Source organism: Salvia hispanica, chromosome 1, assembly GCF_029641045.1.
Source record: "Salvia hispanica isolate PSC_SH4W2 chromosome 1, Shi_PSC_v1, whole genome shotgun sequence".
Classification (NCBI taxonomy): domain Eukaryota; kingdom Viridiplantae; phylum Streptophyta; class Magnoliopsida; order Lamiales; family Lamiaceae; genus Salvia; species Salvia hispanica.
Window position 1 is genome coordinate 33,611,719 of NC_142692.1, and position 18,743 is coordinate 33,630,461.

The 18,743-nt window shown below is 36.6% G+C and overlaps 3 protein-coding genes and 1 non-coding gene across 4 annotated transcripts; 1 reads left to right on the forward strand and 3 right to left on the reverse strand.

Moving 5' to 3' along the window:
• Positions 1–1,094: 1,094 nt before the first annotated feature.
• On the reverse strand, positions 1,095–2,125 carry LOC125219875 (uncharacterized). The gene has a single exon (XM_048121962.2). The coding sequence runs from the start codon at positions 1,995–1,997 to the stop codon at positions 1,263–1,265; it is 735 nt and encodes a 244-aa protein (XP_047977919.1). The 5' UTR covers positions 1,998–2,125; the 3' UTR covers positions 1,095–1,262.
• A 4,954-nt stretch (positions 2,126–7,079) lies between these two features.
• Positions 7,080–7,161, reverse strand: TRNAS-AGA (transfer RNA serine (anticodon AGA)). Its single transcript has one exon. It is a non-coding gene; the product is annotated as a tRNA-Ser (tRNA).
• A 691-nt stretch (positions 7,162–7,852) lies between these two features.
• LOC125185383 (large ribosomal subunit protein eL15-like) lies at positions 7,853–9,605 on the reverse strand. Its single transcript, XM_048081908.1, has 4 exons — positions 9,479–9,605; positions 9,238–9,404; positions 8,504–8,701; positions 7,853–8,290 (listed from the first exon to the last, which is right to left on the reverse strand). The coding sequence occupies exons 1-4, from the start codon at positions 9,480–9,482 to the stop codon at positions 8,045–8,047; spliced, it is 615 nt and encodes a 204-aa protein (XP_047937865.1). The 5' UTR covers positions 9,483–9,605; the 3' UTR covers positions 7,853–8,044.
• Positions 9,606–13,611: 4,006 nt separating this feature from the next.
• On the forward strand, positions 13,612–18,463 carry LOC125222171 (calcium-transporting ATPase 1-like). Its single transcript, XM_048124659.2, has 8 exons — positions 13,612–13,775; positions 13,865–14,060; positions 14,398–14,452; positions 14,539–16,478; positions 16,820–16,978; positions 17,318–17,489; positions 17,609–17,907; positions 17,988–18,463. The coding sequence occupies exons 2-8, from the start codon at positions 13,887–13,889 to the stop codon at positions 18,234–18,236; spliced, it is 3,048 nt and encodes a 1,015-aa protein (XP_047980616.1). The 5' UTR covers positions 13,612–13,775; positions 13,865–13,886; the 3' UTR covers positions 18,237–18,463.
• Positions 18,464–18,743: the final 280 nt, after the last annotated feature.

Here is an 18,743-nt window from a genome sequence, read left to right on the forward strand (position 1 = left end):
TAAAATCGAAATGGATCATGTGATTGAGGCCTCACGAAGAATTGTTTAATACTACTGCAATTGTTTAAATAAGGATTATCTTACATTATTGACGTGGTATTTTAAATATTCCTATAATTTTGAAAAACAAATAATCGGTGGCAGTTGATAGCTTGCAAGTTACTCCACCTAACTATTTAATATTCCAGCCGCCATATCTACTAGTAATAACAAAATAGGGGTCTCAGTTCTTAATTGTCATCGGTTGTGAATTATCTGATTTTATTATTATCTTAATTAGCATTATCTATTTTAAATATATACGCAATATTGACTGTTGGGTAGCTTCAAAATAATAGTGTACTGTATTTTTCAATACCATATTTTTTTACGTTCGATTTGATAAGTTAGATTAAATTAAGTTTTATAAATTTTAGTACATTAAATAGATTGTATAATTTCATAGTCAATTTTGGATATTATGTAAGATTATTCTTGATTTATGAGTTTAATTTTTTCGAGGCGGTTTAATTTCAATACAAATTTAATTTTGAGAAATCGAACACAATAAAATTGTAATTAACTAAGAAAACTATAAACAAAAAAAGTTAGAAGGATGTCTTGCCGATCTATTAAGTAGTGTAGTATTTTAAAAACGGTGAGAGGCGTTTTAAATTAATCAAATGAATAAACCAACAACTACGGTTAATAAATACATTAGGTATTGTGATTAATGCGTACATGCATAGGTAAGTATATCTGAACGCCTAGGACTCTCTAGAAAAAAAATACTACTTGGACTATTTATAGTTTTTTATTTAGGAGAATTGGACTATTTCTTTGAAATATCAAAAAACCATCAAATTATAAGATCTTCTAAATCAGATCGAAATATTTGACTAATGAATATGCAAATAAATCAACAATTGCACCAAAATCCGAATTCAGAAACATCCGAATTCATATTAGCATGATTTAATTCTATATTTCTATATTCTTTAGTCTAAGTTCTCGCAGTTTATAATCTTGGAAAATGTCTCATATTAATAAAATTGGATTAATTCGCAACTTTACTTTTACTATTCGATAATTTTTTAAAATGTTTCACTCTAAAATACTCCTAAAAAGTAGGATCATAGTACACACCATGCACCATGTTCCCATTTAAGATTATGATCCAAACAAATAAATAAAAAAAAAGAAGAATTATTTACAAACCACACCAAAGTCGAATACTCTTCGATCGACTTTCACAAAAATAAAAATAAAAAATTAGAAAAAAATCAGCAACTGCTCTTACGATCATGCTGAAGTCCATTGATCACACTTTTTGGCGAAGAAGGTCCCTCACTATGCACAACCGCCATCTTCTCGCTCCTTTTCCTCACATACTCCTTCTTCCTCTTCGGCTTTCTCTCACCATCAGCCGCCGTCGCCATCGACGTGCCGCTGATCGTCGGAGCCAAATACCACACAATCGACGTGCACAGGATCGCGAACGACCTGCCGTAGATCGCCAGAAACAGCAGAATCAGCACCACCATCACCGGGAAAAACAATTGAGGACATTTCAGATCCTCCAGCTTCAAATTCCCCTTGCATCTCAGCGATCTCTTCTTCTTCATCGATTTCTCGCTCTTCGCCTCCGGAGCGGCGTCGTCGCTCTTGAAGCTGCGCTGATCGGTGAAATTCTTGGCGGATTTCGGGGGAGATCTGTCCTTGACCTTGATTACGATCGGCTTGACGCTGTCGGAGTCGTTGTCGTAGACGAATCGGACGAAGGAGATGTCCTCGGAGCCTTTCTGCGTGTAGATCTTCTGCTTCTTATCGTCGAGATCTGCTAGGAGCGCGTAGAATTTGTCGAGGCCGCGATCGGCGTAGGGATTTTTGGAGGCGCTGTCTCTGGACATGAGTTTGCAGAAGCTGGTGCTCCGCCGCGATCGCTTCGGGGTGGAGCAGGGGCTGAGGTAGGGTTCGTCATCGTGATTGCTGAAACTTCCACTTCCGCAAATGAACATCTGAGAATTTGTTTTGCTGAATTTTGATGATTTGAAAATTGTTTTTGGGGGTGTTCGGAACTTTGAATTCAAATTGGGGACATGAGGGGTATATATGTGTGGGAGGAGACTTGAGGAAGAAGGGCGAATTGGTCAGACAAATATTAGTTTATCTATGCCTGAATCTACGATTGTATATTTGTATGGAAGCTTCTATTTTTTTGCAGCTTATTCTATTTCTAAAGGTTTGACTTTTTGTGGGAATTGGGAATTGAAATGGTATCAAATATTGCTATTAGCGCCATGTTTGAACTTGGCCCAGGGTCTTTCCAGTAATATTACTAGTGGTTTGTCACAAGTACAAATATACTCCCTCCTTCCCCATCACGACTCACAGTTTTTCTTTACATTATTCTCTCTCTTACCTTACCATTTCTCCACTTTAAGAGCATCTACAGTGCCGGCTAGTCGATTCGCGGCGCTGGCCGATCGGCTAGCCGAACCATTGCAATCGGCCAACGGCGAATCGGCTAGAAAACCGGCGTGGGCTAGCCGATTCAGGGGCGCTAGCCGATGCGCTGGCCGCCATTGTGGCGTGCCGATCGGCCAACGCCTATTTTCTTTTTTCTTTATTTTTTTTGAAAACATATGTATACGCGATTTTAGTTTCATTTTCATTTGCAACACTTGGTTTAACGAGTTTTCTCTCTCTCTCTAACTTTCTGCACAAGAGCATCATCGAGGGATGAGTCACGCGGGTGATAGTCGTGGGGATGCTGAGGAGTACGAACGGCAGATGAACGAGGCTATGGAGGCCTACATGAACCGCGAGATGGAGCGGTACAAGCGAAGGGTGGAACAGCAGGCGGTCCCCCGCCCTCCACCGGTTGTCCACCGCCGAGCAGTGATTGATCGGGATCACGTAGCTGCACATCAGCGGCTATATGACGACTACTTCGCTCCGGACCCGCGGTTTCCAGCAACCATGTTCAGGCGGCGTTTTAGAATGCGCAGGGAGTTGTTTATGCGTATCGTTGACGTTTTGGAGCGTCGATATCTTTATTTCCGCTTCAGGCACGATGCGGCTGGCAGACTCGGCCACACCTCTATCCAAAAGTGCACGGTGGCAATCAGACAGTTGGCCTACGGAGGCGCGGCAGACATGTGGGATGAGTACCTCCACATCGGTGAGACGACTTCTCTGCAATGTCTGAAGTATTTCTGTCAGGGCGTGATAAACATTTTCAGTGAGCAGTACCTTCGAAGCCCTACTCCCCAAGATTGTCAGAATTTGATGCAGATGCACGGGGAGCAACATGGGTTCCCCGAGATGTTAGGAAGAATAGATTGTATGCATTGGGAGTGGAAGAACTGTCCGACTGCCTGGAAGGGGGCCTACAAGACCGGCTACAAGGGAAAGAATCCCACGATGATCCTCGAGGCCGTAGCTGATTACCGGCTGTGGATCTGGCATGCGTATTTTGGGGTAGCCGGGTCGAACAACGACCTCAACGTCCTCAACTCGTCGCCCCTCTTCAACGAGAAGTGTCAGGGCATCGGTCCAGTCGTCTCATTTGTGGCCAACGGCAACCGGCATGATATGGGCTACTACTTGGCGGATGGGATATACCCTAGGTGGCATGTCTTTGTGAAGACGATCAGGCACACAAGTGATGAAAGGAAGGCCTACTTTGCGGAACGACAGGAGTCGGCGCGCAAGGATGTGGAGCGCGCATTTGGTGTGCTCCAGTCTCGATGGGCGGCAATTAAGGGTCCAACGCGTTTGTGGGATGTCAAATGCGTTTCCCAAATAATGTATGTCTGCATTATCAAGCACAACATGATCGTCGAAGACGAAGGCGTACAACTGACTAGTTGGGCCAATGAAGATGAAGCCGGCCCAAGCCACGGAACGGCCACCCCTAGCGTACGGCGTGGGGTGCCTCTCGATGAAGTCGGCCGCCTCAAGGAATTTGCCGACATGCGCCAAGTGGATGCTCATATTCAACTCCAAAAGGATATAATTGAAGAGTTGTGGGCACGGAAGATATTGCAGAGACGATAGTTTTTTTCCTTTATTATGTAATCTATTTTTGTAAATGAATGTAATTTTTTTTAATGCAATTAATGAATTTTCCCGTATATGTCTCGTACATTTAATTCTGCAATTTAATCGTAAATTTAATTCCGTAAATGTAGTTGTTTTTGAATTATTTTTATTGCGGCTGGCCTATGGCTGGCCTAAATCTGATGTGGCAGGTGGATTTTTAGTGCTGCTGACGTGGCAGGTGGAGAGAGTGGCTGGCCTATGGCTGGCCGATTTCTATTGTGGATGCTCTAACTATTTATTATCATTTTTATAAAATAAATGCAGAAACGGAAGTGTCACTTCTAATGGGGGATGGAGGGACTACTAATTTAAATAGCAGGAGTACTAGTAACAATTTTATGTGTAAAGTTGTAAATTGAAAAAAATAAATGTATTTATGTTACTATCTTAGTCTCAATTTTGTTAATGAATTCTTCATGAGTTATTAAGAAAATAGGGTGTAATGAGTTAGATGATGCGGAATTTATTTTGCGTATGAAAATTAAGAAAATGATGTTTAGTCTGTTTAATAAAAAAGAATAAAATAGATAAATAAAGGGAAAATAAAATAGCTGTATAAAATAAAGTATGAGAAATGACTCATTTCTCTCTGGGCACAAAAAAATATAACTCATTAACTTAGGTCGAAGGGAGTAAAAGATTAAAATGATCCTAATTACAAATAAAAGTGTAACTAAATTATAGATTTACTCCAAATTTGTAGTAGGAGTACTATATAATGGTTGAATACCAATGTCCTCCATCCACCAAATAAAGACTATCCTCAAGAGTGTGGCATGAGTTTTAATAAAAATTAATTGGATTTTTATGAGTGGGGAAATAGTTTTAACTTAACCATGTTGTTAGTAATAATTGAAATACTACTCTATTTTCATACCATAAAGATGTCTACACCTTTTTTTTCATTAATTGATCCATAAAAATTGGCACATTTTCCATTTTGAAAAGAGAATAAATAATTATTAATATATCCAATTTTATTTTCTGTTATTCTAATAATCTTTTCCTTATATTGATTTTGTGTCATCCATTAAGTGCGACATCTTCTCCCGAATGAAGAGAGTATGTTATGAGTAAAGAAAGTAGTAATTCATGTGGTAAAAAGAGTAAGTAAATTGTTATATTAAGAGGTTTATGGGGTGGGATGCTATTTACAAATGGAAAAAGACCATTTTTTGGGACGTGTAACAAAAGCTGTTTTTTTGTTAAAATAGAGAGTAGTATTACATTATTAATTTATTATCCTTAATGTAAATTTAATTTATTTCGGAATTATTAAAGTTAATAAAACAAGCCCAGCCAGTCACATCCCTTCATAGTTGGGGGGCAATTGTAATTTAAATTTATATTAGAGAAATTAGAGTATCTTATGTTGAATGTATGTTATTTAATTAAATTAAATAGATAAACGTGAGCACGATGGGACACGTCGAATCGGATACCTGCTCTATTAGTCTAAGCTTACTTATCAACAAATACATGGAGTATACTTTATCAACACGGTTTTGGTTTGAAATGCAAGTAACTACGTACTAGGTTGATTTTTCAATATTCTTTCTTCTTTTTCTTACTCGTTGTAATAATTACTACTAATAAATATGAATTGTATAATCCGTCAAGATAATACGTACGAACTTATTAGCACATTGTTTTCCAAATCCCAACTCCTTAAATTTGAGGAAGTTATATATTTTCAACAAACCATTCAAAAACAAAATGAAACACGGGATTTGGACAGTGTATATGTTCAAATTTGATAGCATTAATTATGTTTAAATATGCACTAATAAAATATTAAACTAATTTAAACTTTAAACCGTCTATGCGCAAGGATGTAAAAGTATTTTGTTTATAAATTACGTTCCCACTATAGCTAACTCAAATTATTATTTTATTCGTTACATCACTTATAAATTATAAAATGTTTTGTATTTTAAAACCGAACTTATTATGTTGAAATAGTTTTCCCTTTTAAAAGTCTTAGATATGAATCCAAAAGTTTTGTTTTATCTTATGTCAGTCTCTATTGGTGTCATCACTTTTTTCAGTTTTCGAGTTCACATATGCAACGCACAATTCGAAAACTAAATAAATGAATACAAATAAAACTTAATACTAGAATTTTATGAAGACAAATCAGAATAATAGCTAAATTTATTATTAATAAACTGAGATTTTCAAACAAATTACGCCATAAAATGGGACCAGGTTGCACGTTTAATAAATGGTAATGATAGCTAGATCAGAAATCAGTAAATAATAATTAAAGTCGAATAATGTATAGGCCATAGACGTAAGGCATAATTGAAAACAAATTTAATTTTATCCGACGCTATAAAATGTGGATGATTATCCATTTATTACTGGGATCAGCGCCAGATAATCATCTTCACCTCCCTTTCACAACTAAATTGAATTCACAACTTTAACTATATGAAAATTGGATTCAATATATAAATTTTAAAATTTTAAATGTAAGTTTAATTAAATATATTACTGTAATATTTACTACTTCTACTATATATATCTAGATTCATGTGGATGAACATATATTGTGTGATTCAAAATATGATTTAAAATTAATTCATACTCAAATATGATTCATAACGAGTATGCCTCGTTATGGATTTTAAAATTAAATTTCTGAAAAGGAAATGAAAATTTTGTGTTTATGAATGAAGTGCTCATGGCCTAATAAGAAATAAAGTGATTGGCCCATTGGACTCAGTTGGTCCAACTGGAGTTTTGAGTGAGTAAGTAGAAAATTAATACTCATCTTTTTTAAATCCAGTTACCCATATTATTATGGTCTTGATTAGTTACTAGAAGTATTTTTTTTGTTGAGATCTTGGTCTTAAAGAACACTACTATTATTAAAGAACATGATGGTAAATGAGAATTAATTATTAGTAACTTTTTTCAAGTCAAGCGAAGAAATGAGAAACTAACAATATTGTTTGCAAAAAGTAAATTAAATACAAAAATTAGTATTGCGTGGTCGGCAGGATTCGAACCTGCGCGGGCAGAGCCCACATGATTTCTAGTCATGCCCGATAACCACTCCGGCACGACCACACATGTTTAGTCATTATAAATTAAGGCTTTTATATTAGCTTTCTGTTTAATTTTATTTGAAAACTTGGTACGCTACTTACAAGCAATTTGCTCTATTCCAAATGCTATATACTTTCCCTAATCCCTACAAGCTTCCCTATCTTTTTATCAACAAATAAAAAAAGAGATTCATTTTTCTTACAGACATGGGTTTTACTTACTTAAGCCCTTAGCAACAAATTTGGATGCACTTCTGATACTTATTATTCATGCAAGAAATTTCACTAGTACTTTTGATTTCTCAACCAATTGCTCTGTTACTCTTTGTTAATAGAAGACGATTCTGACTTTCCTTGAAAGAAAAACTATGATGTTGCAAGCAAGGTGCATAAACTATTCAGATCATTTTATTTATGTATAGGAGTTAGAACACTATTTTATGTTTGCATAAGTGGACAGCAACTTAACAAGATAGCAAATTAAATACTACGAGATCAGCATACTGGGAAATAAATAGCAATCATACAAATTTTATGATACCTATTTTTACAATATCGATATGACATAGTTAGACAAATTTTACGATGGGGAATTTTCAATTTGTAAACAATAGATCAAGCCTAACTATTTGCGGGACATTCAATATTGAAAGCTTCAATAACTATTAGATGTATTACTATAAAAAAGCTTTTCAAGATTAAACAGCGAAAACTTTAGACTTGAAATATTTGGATTAAAGTGTCACCGGATAAAGGTTTCAAATGAAAATATTGATGTCTTGAAATCAACAACAAAAGCATGTCGTTCAACAGAATAACACAAAACTTCTTCAAGATTGTCAAAAAAACTAGTAACACAGGGACCAGACTTAAACTTGTTACACTGAAAGAAAAGGAGTTCAAGATCAGCGGTAACGACGGAGGGACAGGGTCTGGTTTCTCTTCCATGTGGCCCTCCTTGATGGGCGTGCCTTGTGGTGCAAGTGACCTCTGCCTCTGAGACCCCTGAACTTCTTTCCAGCAGAGGTGAGTCCTCGGAGCTCCCTGTGTTTGTGGACGGGGTTGCATATCCAGTTGATCCTTGGGTCATTGCGAATAGTGGTGTGAGCCGGGTCAATCAATATGACTTCAAAGTACTTATAGGTTGAGTCCTGCAGTGCATGAAACATTCAGGTAATTGAAGGGATAAACTTCACATAATAAATACAGTACATATTTCAAAACAATCAACTATTCACAAAGCACAGATGCTAATAAGAGTAAACTATTCAAGTCATTTGGCATTGATCTTAATGAATGGCCATGCAGTGACAAGAAGAAAAGAATAATACGGTGATCAGAGGTAAAGAAAAGGAGATGCAAACCTCATTGATCCAGTAAGAACTCAGAACCCTAAGACCACCCAATTTCCGCCCGGCACGTTCCTCGGCAACAGATCGCTTGCTGCGTTGGAACTTAAGCTGGGTAACTCCCTGGTTGGTGGGCTTTCCATAGACAATGCCCTTGGAGACTGGCCTCTTCCTTCCACCTCTTCTGATACGAACTCGGTAGATCACATATCCCTGTGTGATAAAATCCATCGATCAATCACAACTCACAAAGCATCAAAAGTAACATTATGCAAATTAATAAATCAGTGATGAACTCAATGGGTGACATCCTAGAATGAAATAACAATCTCTACATATCGAAAGACTGCAAGTATACACATGAAACATGGGAATAAGAGTGTTTTTATACTATTGAATAAATCAAATACTATTGTTTTTAAGCACAAAACAATCATATTTCAGATGGGAGTTTGTGATGAATATTAAATGTTTCCTATTCACTACACAACCATATGACATACAAAATGAGTCAAATCATATACTACAACTCTAACATATCAACGAATAACCCAAAACGGTATCAACCATTACAATGTACACGGAGAATCATATCTTACAGGCTTACAGCTAATCCAGAAATCAAATAACATACTTGCTCATTTTTTCCCCAAACAAAGAGAAATCATTTAGGCAATAAACAACAGCGACCAATAGATAAACCTAATCCACGCATCAAAAACACACAAAACATTCATCAAAAAAATGACCTGCTTGGCCTTGTAGCCGAGGCGGCGGGCCTTGTCGGGGCGGGTGGGACGAGTAACGCGCACAACAGCGGGAAGCTGGCGATACTCCCAGCAGCGAACCCTAAGTAGGAAGCGCATCACATCGGATTGCTTCTTCTTCCATAGCTCCGACACATACGTGTAAGCACCTACAATATGAGAAACGAAAGGGTAAGGTCGGAAAATGAAGTTAATGGAGGAGGAGGCGGCGGAGGAAACTCACCCATGGTTGTCTGCAGAGAGATGGGAGCCAAGTGCGATACAATTATATGTATGGCATTTGGGAGCTATCTAGGGTTTTAGATCAGAGTATTTGGGCCTCTCACACTCTTTGGGCCGACTTGGTATGAGATTGCACTTAAATAAATTAGTTACCAGAAATATGGATTTATTTTATTCAGATGACGACCCAATGGCCCTATATTAACATACAAAAACAGCAGCGCCAAGTGGATTTCCATAATCATCAAACAATCACATAGTTAAGCCTAAAGCAAAACCAAGGCACATGCAATAAACCAAAAAACATATGCACCAAATCAACAAATTTCAATAAATTATACACCTATGTATTATGTGTTGTGTCAATCAACATCTACCATGGAACAAGGCTCTAATACTTCTATTGTGGTATCCGATTATAAATTGGCTGACCTTGTTGGAGTGTGATGAATTCATGAATTACAATATTACATGATTACACTTCTTTCATCATAAATATCTTTGACAAGTAAAAAATAAGCAGCCAAACTAAGCCAAGGATCGGATAATAAAAATGAATAACAAACATAAAATTACAAAGATAAACCACCACTAAACTACAATAGTCATAAATTGTGCTAGTCGGTCACGAGTGTAGACGTGTCCAATGTTGCATTAATAAACAACTATTAGAACATTATAAATTGATGACTAATTTACAATGATACATAAAACTGAGCACTGTCCATCGTACCACTCGAATTCGCTTTTGTGCCAAAAAAAAAATAGAATTCGCTTTTGTGCATCGCGTGGAAAAATAAAGGTTGGAACGTGATGCTATGATAGTGGATTATCTTTCTAAATGAGTACCATGCCTTTACTACCTTTCACTTTGTGTCTTGTGATGCAGTACTCCATATATTATCGCTAAGTCTGGTTGTCCATAATTTATAATTTATTGCTCCAACATTTGGCAACGAATACATTTGTGTGATTGTGTCCAATCAATAATGCACCATTTACTCGTGGTTTTCATAGTTAGCGTTATAAGAATCCTAAGTCACTTCAACATATACTCCCTCCGTCAACGAAAAATAGACCATGTTTAAAAAATAAAAGTTTTTAACAACTTATCTCTTACTTTTTTCTCTTCTCTCTTACTAATAATATAAATCCCACATTTCACTAACACTAGCACATTTTTCCCTTCTCTCTTACTTTACCAATTTCACATTAAAACTTGTGTATTCACAATGTGTTAATTTTTCGTGGACGGATGGAGTAGTATAAACAATATAAACATCTTTCATTATTTCAATTTTCTTTAGCTTTAGTTAAGCAATATTTTGAAAAAGTAATTTAAATGTGACTGTATCTCTAGACTAAATATAATACTACAATAATAATATAAAAGCATTTAAAAAAATAAAGAATAAAAAATAACAAAATTGACATATAGATAAGCCATTCAAATATTGGCTCACCACATGTTCTCATTTCTACATGGGATTTTCATAAACTCTTATTCTTAAGTTTTAAAATGTCATAATTTATGATATAGAGACATAATTTGCACGACAGCTATATAAGTACATATCATCTATCTTATGCGAAACTTCAATGAATTTTTATTCCATTTTTTCTAAGGTTTAGCAACTGTAAACTTGTTTAGTTACTTCATCTGAAAATTCATAGTACTATCAAATAATAATTGAATCACGTGTTGAAAGTTTTAAATTTGCAAATAGTAAAACATTTGAGTCGTGGTAGTAGGTAGCCATTTTACCAACTGCGCTTTGTATCTTTTGTTTTGGTTTAGACTTTTAATTCCTACCTTTTTAAAACCAACTTGGGTTTGTCAATTTTTTTTAGATTATTCCTTTTAATTTTATTACAATTGGAGGTTTTTTTTAAGTAGCACTGCTACTCCACTAAAGACTAAAGTATTACTACTATATGTATGTGGACGTCAATTCAGATTGTGATATTTATGGGTTAAAATGTGATTATAGTCGAAAATTTATAGTCAAATAAATTTGCAAACTGACTGACATGTAAGTGAAAAATATGCATCCAATCGGATTGACTCGATGAGATCCTTAATTATATGTAACACCTCGTATTTGTTATGGTAAACTCATTTTCTTCTTAGTTCTTATGCAAAAATATAAACTCAATGTGTGTTCTCAAGAAAGAAAAATAAAGCTTCTTACCACAAACAATTTAAGTTTAATTCCGTGTAACTGTATAAAATATCAGTTATGATTCCAATTTGAGTTACACACGATAATTCAGTGCGTTAGGACTTAGGACTTAATTAGTTATAAGTTATAACATGAAGTCAATGACCAATTTGAATAAATATTTCAACTGAAACCAGTTACTCCATAAGGCAAATTAATACTCTAATTTAAATGCTAAGTAAATATGAATAAAATTGAATTTTATTACAACTTGGATAGTTGGATATGCAATTAGTTCCGACCAAAGTCAAACCATAACCATTATTTAGCGTATAAAACGAAATACTGGTCTGCTGTTTACCAACCATTTTGGCACGATACCACGTTTTTTTAGTTTTTTATTCTAATTGTTTTGGTTGTTGTTTATTACTCCCTCCGTCCACGAAAATTTATCCCAGTTTTCCATTTCCGTCCGTCCCCCAAAATTTGTCCCACTTCACTTTTATCATTTTTGGTAGTGGACCCCATATTCCACTAACTCATTCCTACTCACATTTTATTATAAAACTAATACTTTAAAAGTAGGACCCACAATCCACTAACCTTTTCAACTCACTTTCTATTACATTTCTTAAAACCCGTGCCCGGTCAAAACGGGACGAATTTTCGTGAGCGGAGGGAGTAACATATTCCGAACATAAATCGAAGATTCACAATACACACATTCAAAACTACTTAAATAAAGAGAAAATAAATTATATTTGAATACAAATAAAAACTGAGGATTTTGATAAAATCTAAACTCTAGATTATATCTCTGTCTTTACTCTCAGACATGTGTTAAATTTGTAGGATGTGTCAAGATACGTCACATGATACTTATACTCAAAGGGGTGTGATCAATTGCTAACTTTCCTAAGTTGCTAACTTGCTAACTCATCAATGCAGTGTATTAAAAATGTCAACACAATAACATTAAAATATCAACACATAATTTTGTTGAACTTCAATATAATGTATTGATATTATGTGTTGACATTTTGATGTTACCATGTTGACATTTTCAATACACTGTATTGATGAGTTAGCAGAGTTAGCAATTTAAATAGTTAGCAAAATAACGCACCCCTATACTCAAATATATATATTTGTATCAACACGGCACACTTTTTTGTAACAAATTTATTTTATTTGAATAATAATACAAGAGTATTGATTAACATTGGTAATATTAATATTCCAAAAAATAAGAAAGTGTTGTATTTCTATAACCGTTTTTTTCAGAAGTCACGAAAATCTCAAATCATCAAAAGTGACGAGAGTACAATACTAACAAAAGCAACTAGACTACCAAACTGAAAGAAAAAAGCCCAAGTAAACTAAATGCACAACAACACAACACAACTAGCGGAAAGATTGACTGAACTAGAAGAAAACAATAGGCAAAAAGACTAGTAAAGGATAAACAAACACCTAGAGGCTATGTAAAAATAATAAAGGATAAACAAACACCTAGAGGCTATGTAAAAATTATGGAGGTACATGAGAGAACACCAGTGGACACGTAGAAAACAAGAGTTGACACTTACCTGATTCGTGTATTTATCAAATAGTCATTCCTGGCTGGTATCAACTCTCCTGTGACATTCCAATTCTCCAGTATTGGATAACCGTAATATTAAATTAACTGAATAAAAATGAAATAATCATAATTTGAAACCTAATAGTATTCATATTCCCCAAAAAATAATTCTTGTACTTCCATAACCATAATTAGTGGTGAGTATTTAGATGCCAAATCAAAATTTATATCTTGATAATCCGAGTTTGGGAGATACAATTTGAAAATATTTTATGTTATTATCAATACTAGGTTATAGTAAATATTTGTATTTAATTCATTTAAATCTAATTAAGTCAATATTTGCGTTTAATTCGTGGGATTATGATATATTTCCAACACGTTCGCCACAAACTTGCTTTGAATGAGTCGCGAATGGTGGAGACTCGACCAGTTCAATACATTCTCATCTTCTTCCTTCCCAGCTCTGACGACTGCCGTCTCTTTTTCTGAAAAAGGCAAAACTAATTCAACTATATAACTATATACTACAACGATTCAATTGACTCAAACAAGTACGCAATTTCTACACTTTTCAACAATATTTTTCAAATAAGGCAGCGGCAAAAACTGTTGCGAATCACCTCTGTTTCATGATCTGCAGCTGAGATTCTCGATCGGCGGCGATGGGGAGCTATTTGAAGGATTTTTCCGACGTGAAGCCGAAGAACTCATCCGAGGAGGCGCTGCAGCGATGGCGGAAAGCCTGCTGGCTGGTGAAGAATCGGAAGAGGAGGTTTCGCTTCACGGCTAATCTGTCGAAGCGTTTCGAAGCGCGCGAGATCCAGAAGTCCAATCAGGTTTGACCTATTTTTTTTCCAAAACTTTTCAATTAGGTTCTTCGCCTCGTTGACCTCTTTGATTTTTGCTCCGATTGGTTCAGTTTAACTGTGCTTAATAAACTATTTCCTGTGATTTAAAGTGGAATACTGAAACTGTGCCAATATATTTACACAAAATTGATAGTTAAACGAGTCATGAATTTCTGCTGTTATATGGATTTGGAATTTGAGATAGAATTGCTGAGGGAATTAGGTCGTAAATGTCGCCTAATTACCTGGTGACTGTGTTTCATCAAATAAAGGCTAATTTCTGCTGAGATTTCATCAAATAAGTTTTCATGTTGTTGTATTGCAGGAGAAGCTTAGAGTCGCAGTATTAGTTTCCCAAGCTGCTCTTAGTTTTATTCAGGGTAAGAATTCTACGACGTGAATTCCGTGTTTTGTCTCAATTTTTTTTATCTGTAGTGTGTGCTGATTCTGTCCCATAATGCCCCAGGTATAAGCTACAGTGTGCCTGAGGATGTCAAGGGGGCAGGTTTCGGAATAGATGCGGATGAACTAGGGTCGATTGTCGAAGGTCATAACGTAAAGAAGTTGAAAGTTCATGGTGGTGTTGAGGGTTTAGTAGATAAGCTATCAACTTCAGTTAGTGATGGGATTAATAATTCTGAGGAGGCGCTTAGTCGTAGAAGGGAAGTTTATGGAATTAATAAGTTTGTGGAGAGCCCGGCTAAGGGCTTTTGGCTTTTTGTGTGGGAAGCCCTGCAAGACACTACCCTCATGATACTTGCTGTTTGTGCCGTGGTCTCTCTGATTGTTGGCATTGCAACGGAGGGATGGCCGAAGGGTGCTCATGATGGACTTGGCATTGTAGCCAGTATACTTCTTGTTGTATTCGTCACTGCTACAAGTGATTATAAACAATCGTTACAATTCAAGGATTTGGATAAGGAAAAGAAAAAGATTACAGTCCAGGTTACTAGAAATGGATACAGACAAAAGATTTCAATATTTGATTTACTCGCAGGAGACATAGTTCATCTTGCTATAGGGGATCAGGTCCCGGCTGATGGACTCTTTGTTTCAGGTTATTCGTTGTTAATCAATGAGTCTAGTTTAACTGGAGAGAGTGAACCAGTAAATGTATCAGCTGAGAACCCCTTTCTTCTGTCTGGGACTAAAGTGCAAGATGGTTCGTGCAAAATGCTTATTACTACCGTTGGGATGAGAACTCAATGGGGAAAATTGATGGCTACTCTTTCTGAAGGTGGTGATGATGAGACCCCTTTGCAAGTTAAACTGAATGGAGTCGCAACTATTATTGGAAAAATAGGTCTATTTTTCGCTGTAATCACCTTTGCTGTTCTTGTGCAAGGACTGTTTAGCAAGAAGATGATTCAAGGTACCGTATGGAGCTGGTCAATAGACGAGGCACTGGAAATGCTCGAATACTTTGCTATTGCAGTCACCATTGTTGTGGTTGCTGTCCCTGAGGGGTTGCCTCTAGCTGTTACCTTGAGCCTTGCATTTGCCATGAAGAAGATGATGAACGACAAGGCACTGGTCCGTCATTTAGCAGCTTGTGAGACTATGGGATCTGCCACAACTATATGCAGTGACAAGACAGGGACTCTAACTACTAATCACATGACAGTTGTAAAAGCGTGTTTTTGTGGGAAAATAAAAGAAATTAGTAGCTCTATGGAGAAATCTACCTTCTTCTCAGACATTCCAGATTCTGTTGTTACAATGATTCAGAAGTCTATATTCAACAACACTGGAGGAGATATTGTCCTAACTGAGAATGGAAAAATCGAAGTCCTTGGCACACCTACTGAGGCTGCACTTCTTGAATTTGGCGTCCTCCTTGGAGGAGATTTCAAAGCAGAGAGACAAGCATCGAAGCTTGTCAAAGTCGAGCCGTTTAACTCTGAAAAGAAGCGAATGGGTATAGTTCTGGAATTACCTGGAGAATGTTTTCAGGCACATTGCAAAGGCGCGTCCGAGATTATTCTGTCCGCCTGTGACAAGACCCTGAATTCAGCAGGCGAGGTTGTTCCTCTAGATGAAGAAACATATAATTTTCTTAATGAAACAATCGAACAATTTGCTAATGAAGCTCTGCGGACTCTGTGCCTTGCGTATAAGGATATTGAAGGCGACTACAAGGCTGATAGTCCCGTTTCCTTTGAGGGTTACACTTTGATAGGAATTGTAGGTATCAAAGATCCAGTTCGTCCTGGAGTGAAGGAGTCTGTTGCAATCTGTAGGTCAGCTGGAATTATGGTGCGGATGGTGACAGGAGACAACATTAACACAGCTAAGGCTATAGCTAGAGAATGTGGAATATTGACTGATGATGGCCTTGCAATTGAAGGCCCAGAGTTCCGAACGAAGAGCGACGAGGAATTGCAGAAGATCATCCCTAAACTACAGGTACTTCTCTACCAAGAAGCACTTCTGCTTTTCTTTGTTTTTTAATTCTTGAGTTTATGCATAATGTATCCACTTTACTGCATACATGGCAGACCATCACTTGTCTTAAGTGGCTGATACTTAAGCAGGACTTTGAGTTTAAGTAACTTTAGGCATCGGGTGGAGATTTGAGCATTTGTCCATCTTGTTAGTCATGAAAATATAACTCCTAAGCTGGCTAGATGGTCATATTTTAAGCATGATGATTATTCTCATTATGTACATATTTATCTTAGATAGATTGCTTGATATGGGTGATATACATTCATTAATGATACCTATTCTATGCTTCTTTTCTGAAGGTTATGGCTCGTTCTTCACCAATGGATAAGCATACCCTTGTCAGGCATCTGCGGTCCACATTTCAGGAGGTTGTTGCAGTGACTGGAGACGGAACAAATGATGCTCCAGCACTTCACGAAGCAGATATTGGTCTTGCAATGGGAATTGCTGGAACTGAGGTATTAGTTTCGTCCATGAGTAGGATTATGCCTTGTGTGCTGGAAGCCTGGAAGTCATGGGATCTTTATATGTTTCCATTATTTTAAGACTGCTTCATGATATTGGTCTGATCTGAAAGTGATTGAAATTCTAGTTTTGTACTTCTAAACACTTACTATGAAGAACACAAAAGTCTTGTGTATAAATAATATGCGAATTGTGGAAGTGCCTGTTATGAAACTCATTACATTCTTTTTTATCTTGATTATCGAGCTTTGGTTGGCTGAATTTTTTCCTCTGATTAAATGAAACTTGTAGTGTGAACAGTGATTTACTTGCTGCTCGTTTACATTTTCCAGGTGGCTAAGGAGAGTGCCGATGTTATAATTTTAGATGATAACTTCTCCACTATTGTTACTGTTGCCAAATGGGGCCGCTCTGTTTATGTCAATATTCAAAAGTTCGTCCAATTTCAACTCACGGTTAATGTGGTAGCACTGATCGTCAACTTTTCCTCAGCTTGCTTGACAGGTGAATCACTTCATCAGCTTTCTTTCATATGGATTGATTTGTACATTTTTCACAATGTAGAAGTTTATTACTATCACATGATAAAGAAAATCTGATCCTGAGTTATGATTCGCGATCAGGCCAAACACCTCTCACTGCTGTACAGCTTTTGTGGGTGAACATGATTATGGACACACTTGGAGCACTTGCACTCGCCACTGAGCCTCCCACCAATGACTTGATGAAGAGAACTCCAGTCGGAAGGAAAGGGAATTTCATCAGCAACGTCATGTGGAGGAACATCTTCGGGCAGTCTATCTACCAGTTTGTCGTCATTTGGTACCTCCAAACTGCTGGAAAGGCTGTGTTCCGCCTCCATGGAGACGATTCAGAGCTGATTCTTAACACAATCATATTCAACTCATTCGTCTTCTGTCAGGTAATCTTTGTTTGACTTCTCTGCATCGACCAAATTCCTCGTACCACATTATCTCAGAGTTGAGCTTGTCTTTGATGCAGGCTTTCAATGAGATAAACTCCAGGGACATGGAGAAGATAAACGTCTTCAAAGGCATACTCGATAATTATGTCTTTGTCGGAGTTCTGAGCTGCACAGTCTTCTTCCAAGCCATTATTGTCGAGTTTCTGGGCACGTTTGCAAACACACATCCTCTCACATGGCAGCAGTGGCTGGCGAGCATATTGATCGGGCTTCTGGGCATGCCGATTGCAGCTGCCATCAAAATGATCCCGGTCGGGTCAAGGTAAAAACCAGCCTTAGATGTGAGACCTCATTGAACCAAACATTTGATCTTATTTTTTGGGACAAAGCATTTTGCTGCAGAAGTGTGACGTCCAATTCTCACCTTGATTGTCTGCTTAATTATTATTGTTATCATCATTTTAGAAACAGTTTAGCATACAGAAAGATGACAATTTTTGTACGCATCATTTACTTTGTTTTCATATGTTTAAATTACAAGAATATTTTGCTAGTGATGAGCTTTGTTCATTATTTTCCCCCCTTTTCATTTTTTGAAATATTACTACATTACAAGTTTCTGATGCTTTTGTAAGTTGAAGTTTAATTATCACATGCTGATTTAGCCTCTCTCGCTCTCACTAGTTATTAATATGACCCTATTTCAACATAATTAACTCTGAAATATTTTCAAAATTGTACGCAAACAATACAAAGTTTAAATTTAAATTGGTAAAGGAAGGGAGAAACTATACAGTTAAAGTACAGTTAGTGAAGTAAAGTACACATTAGTA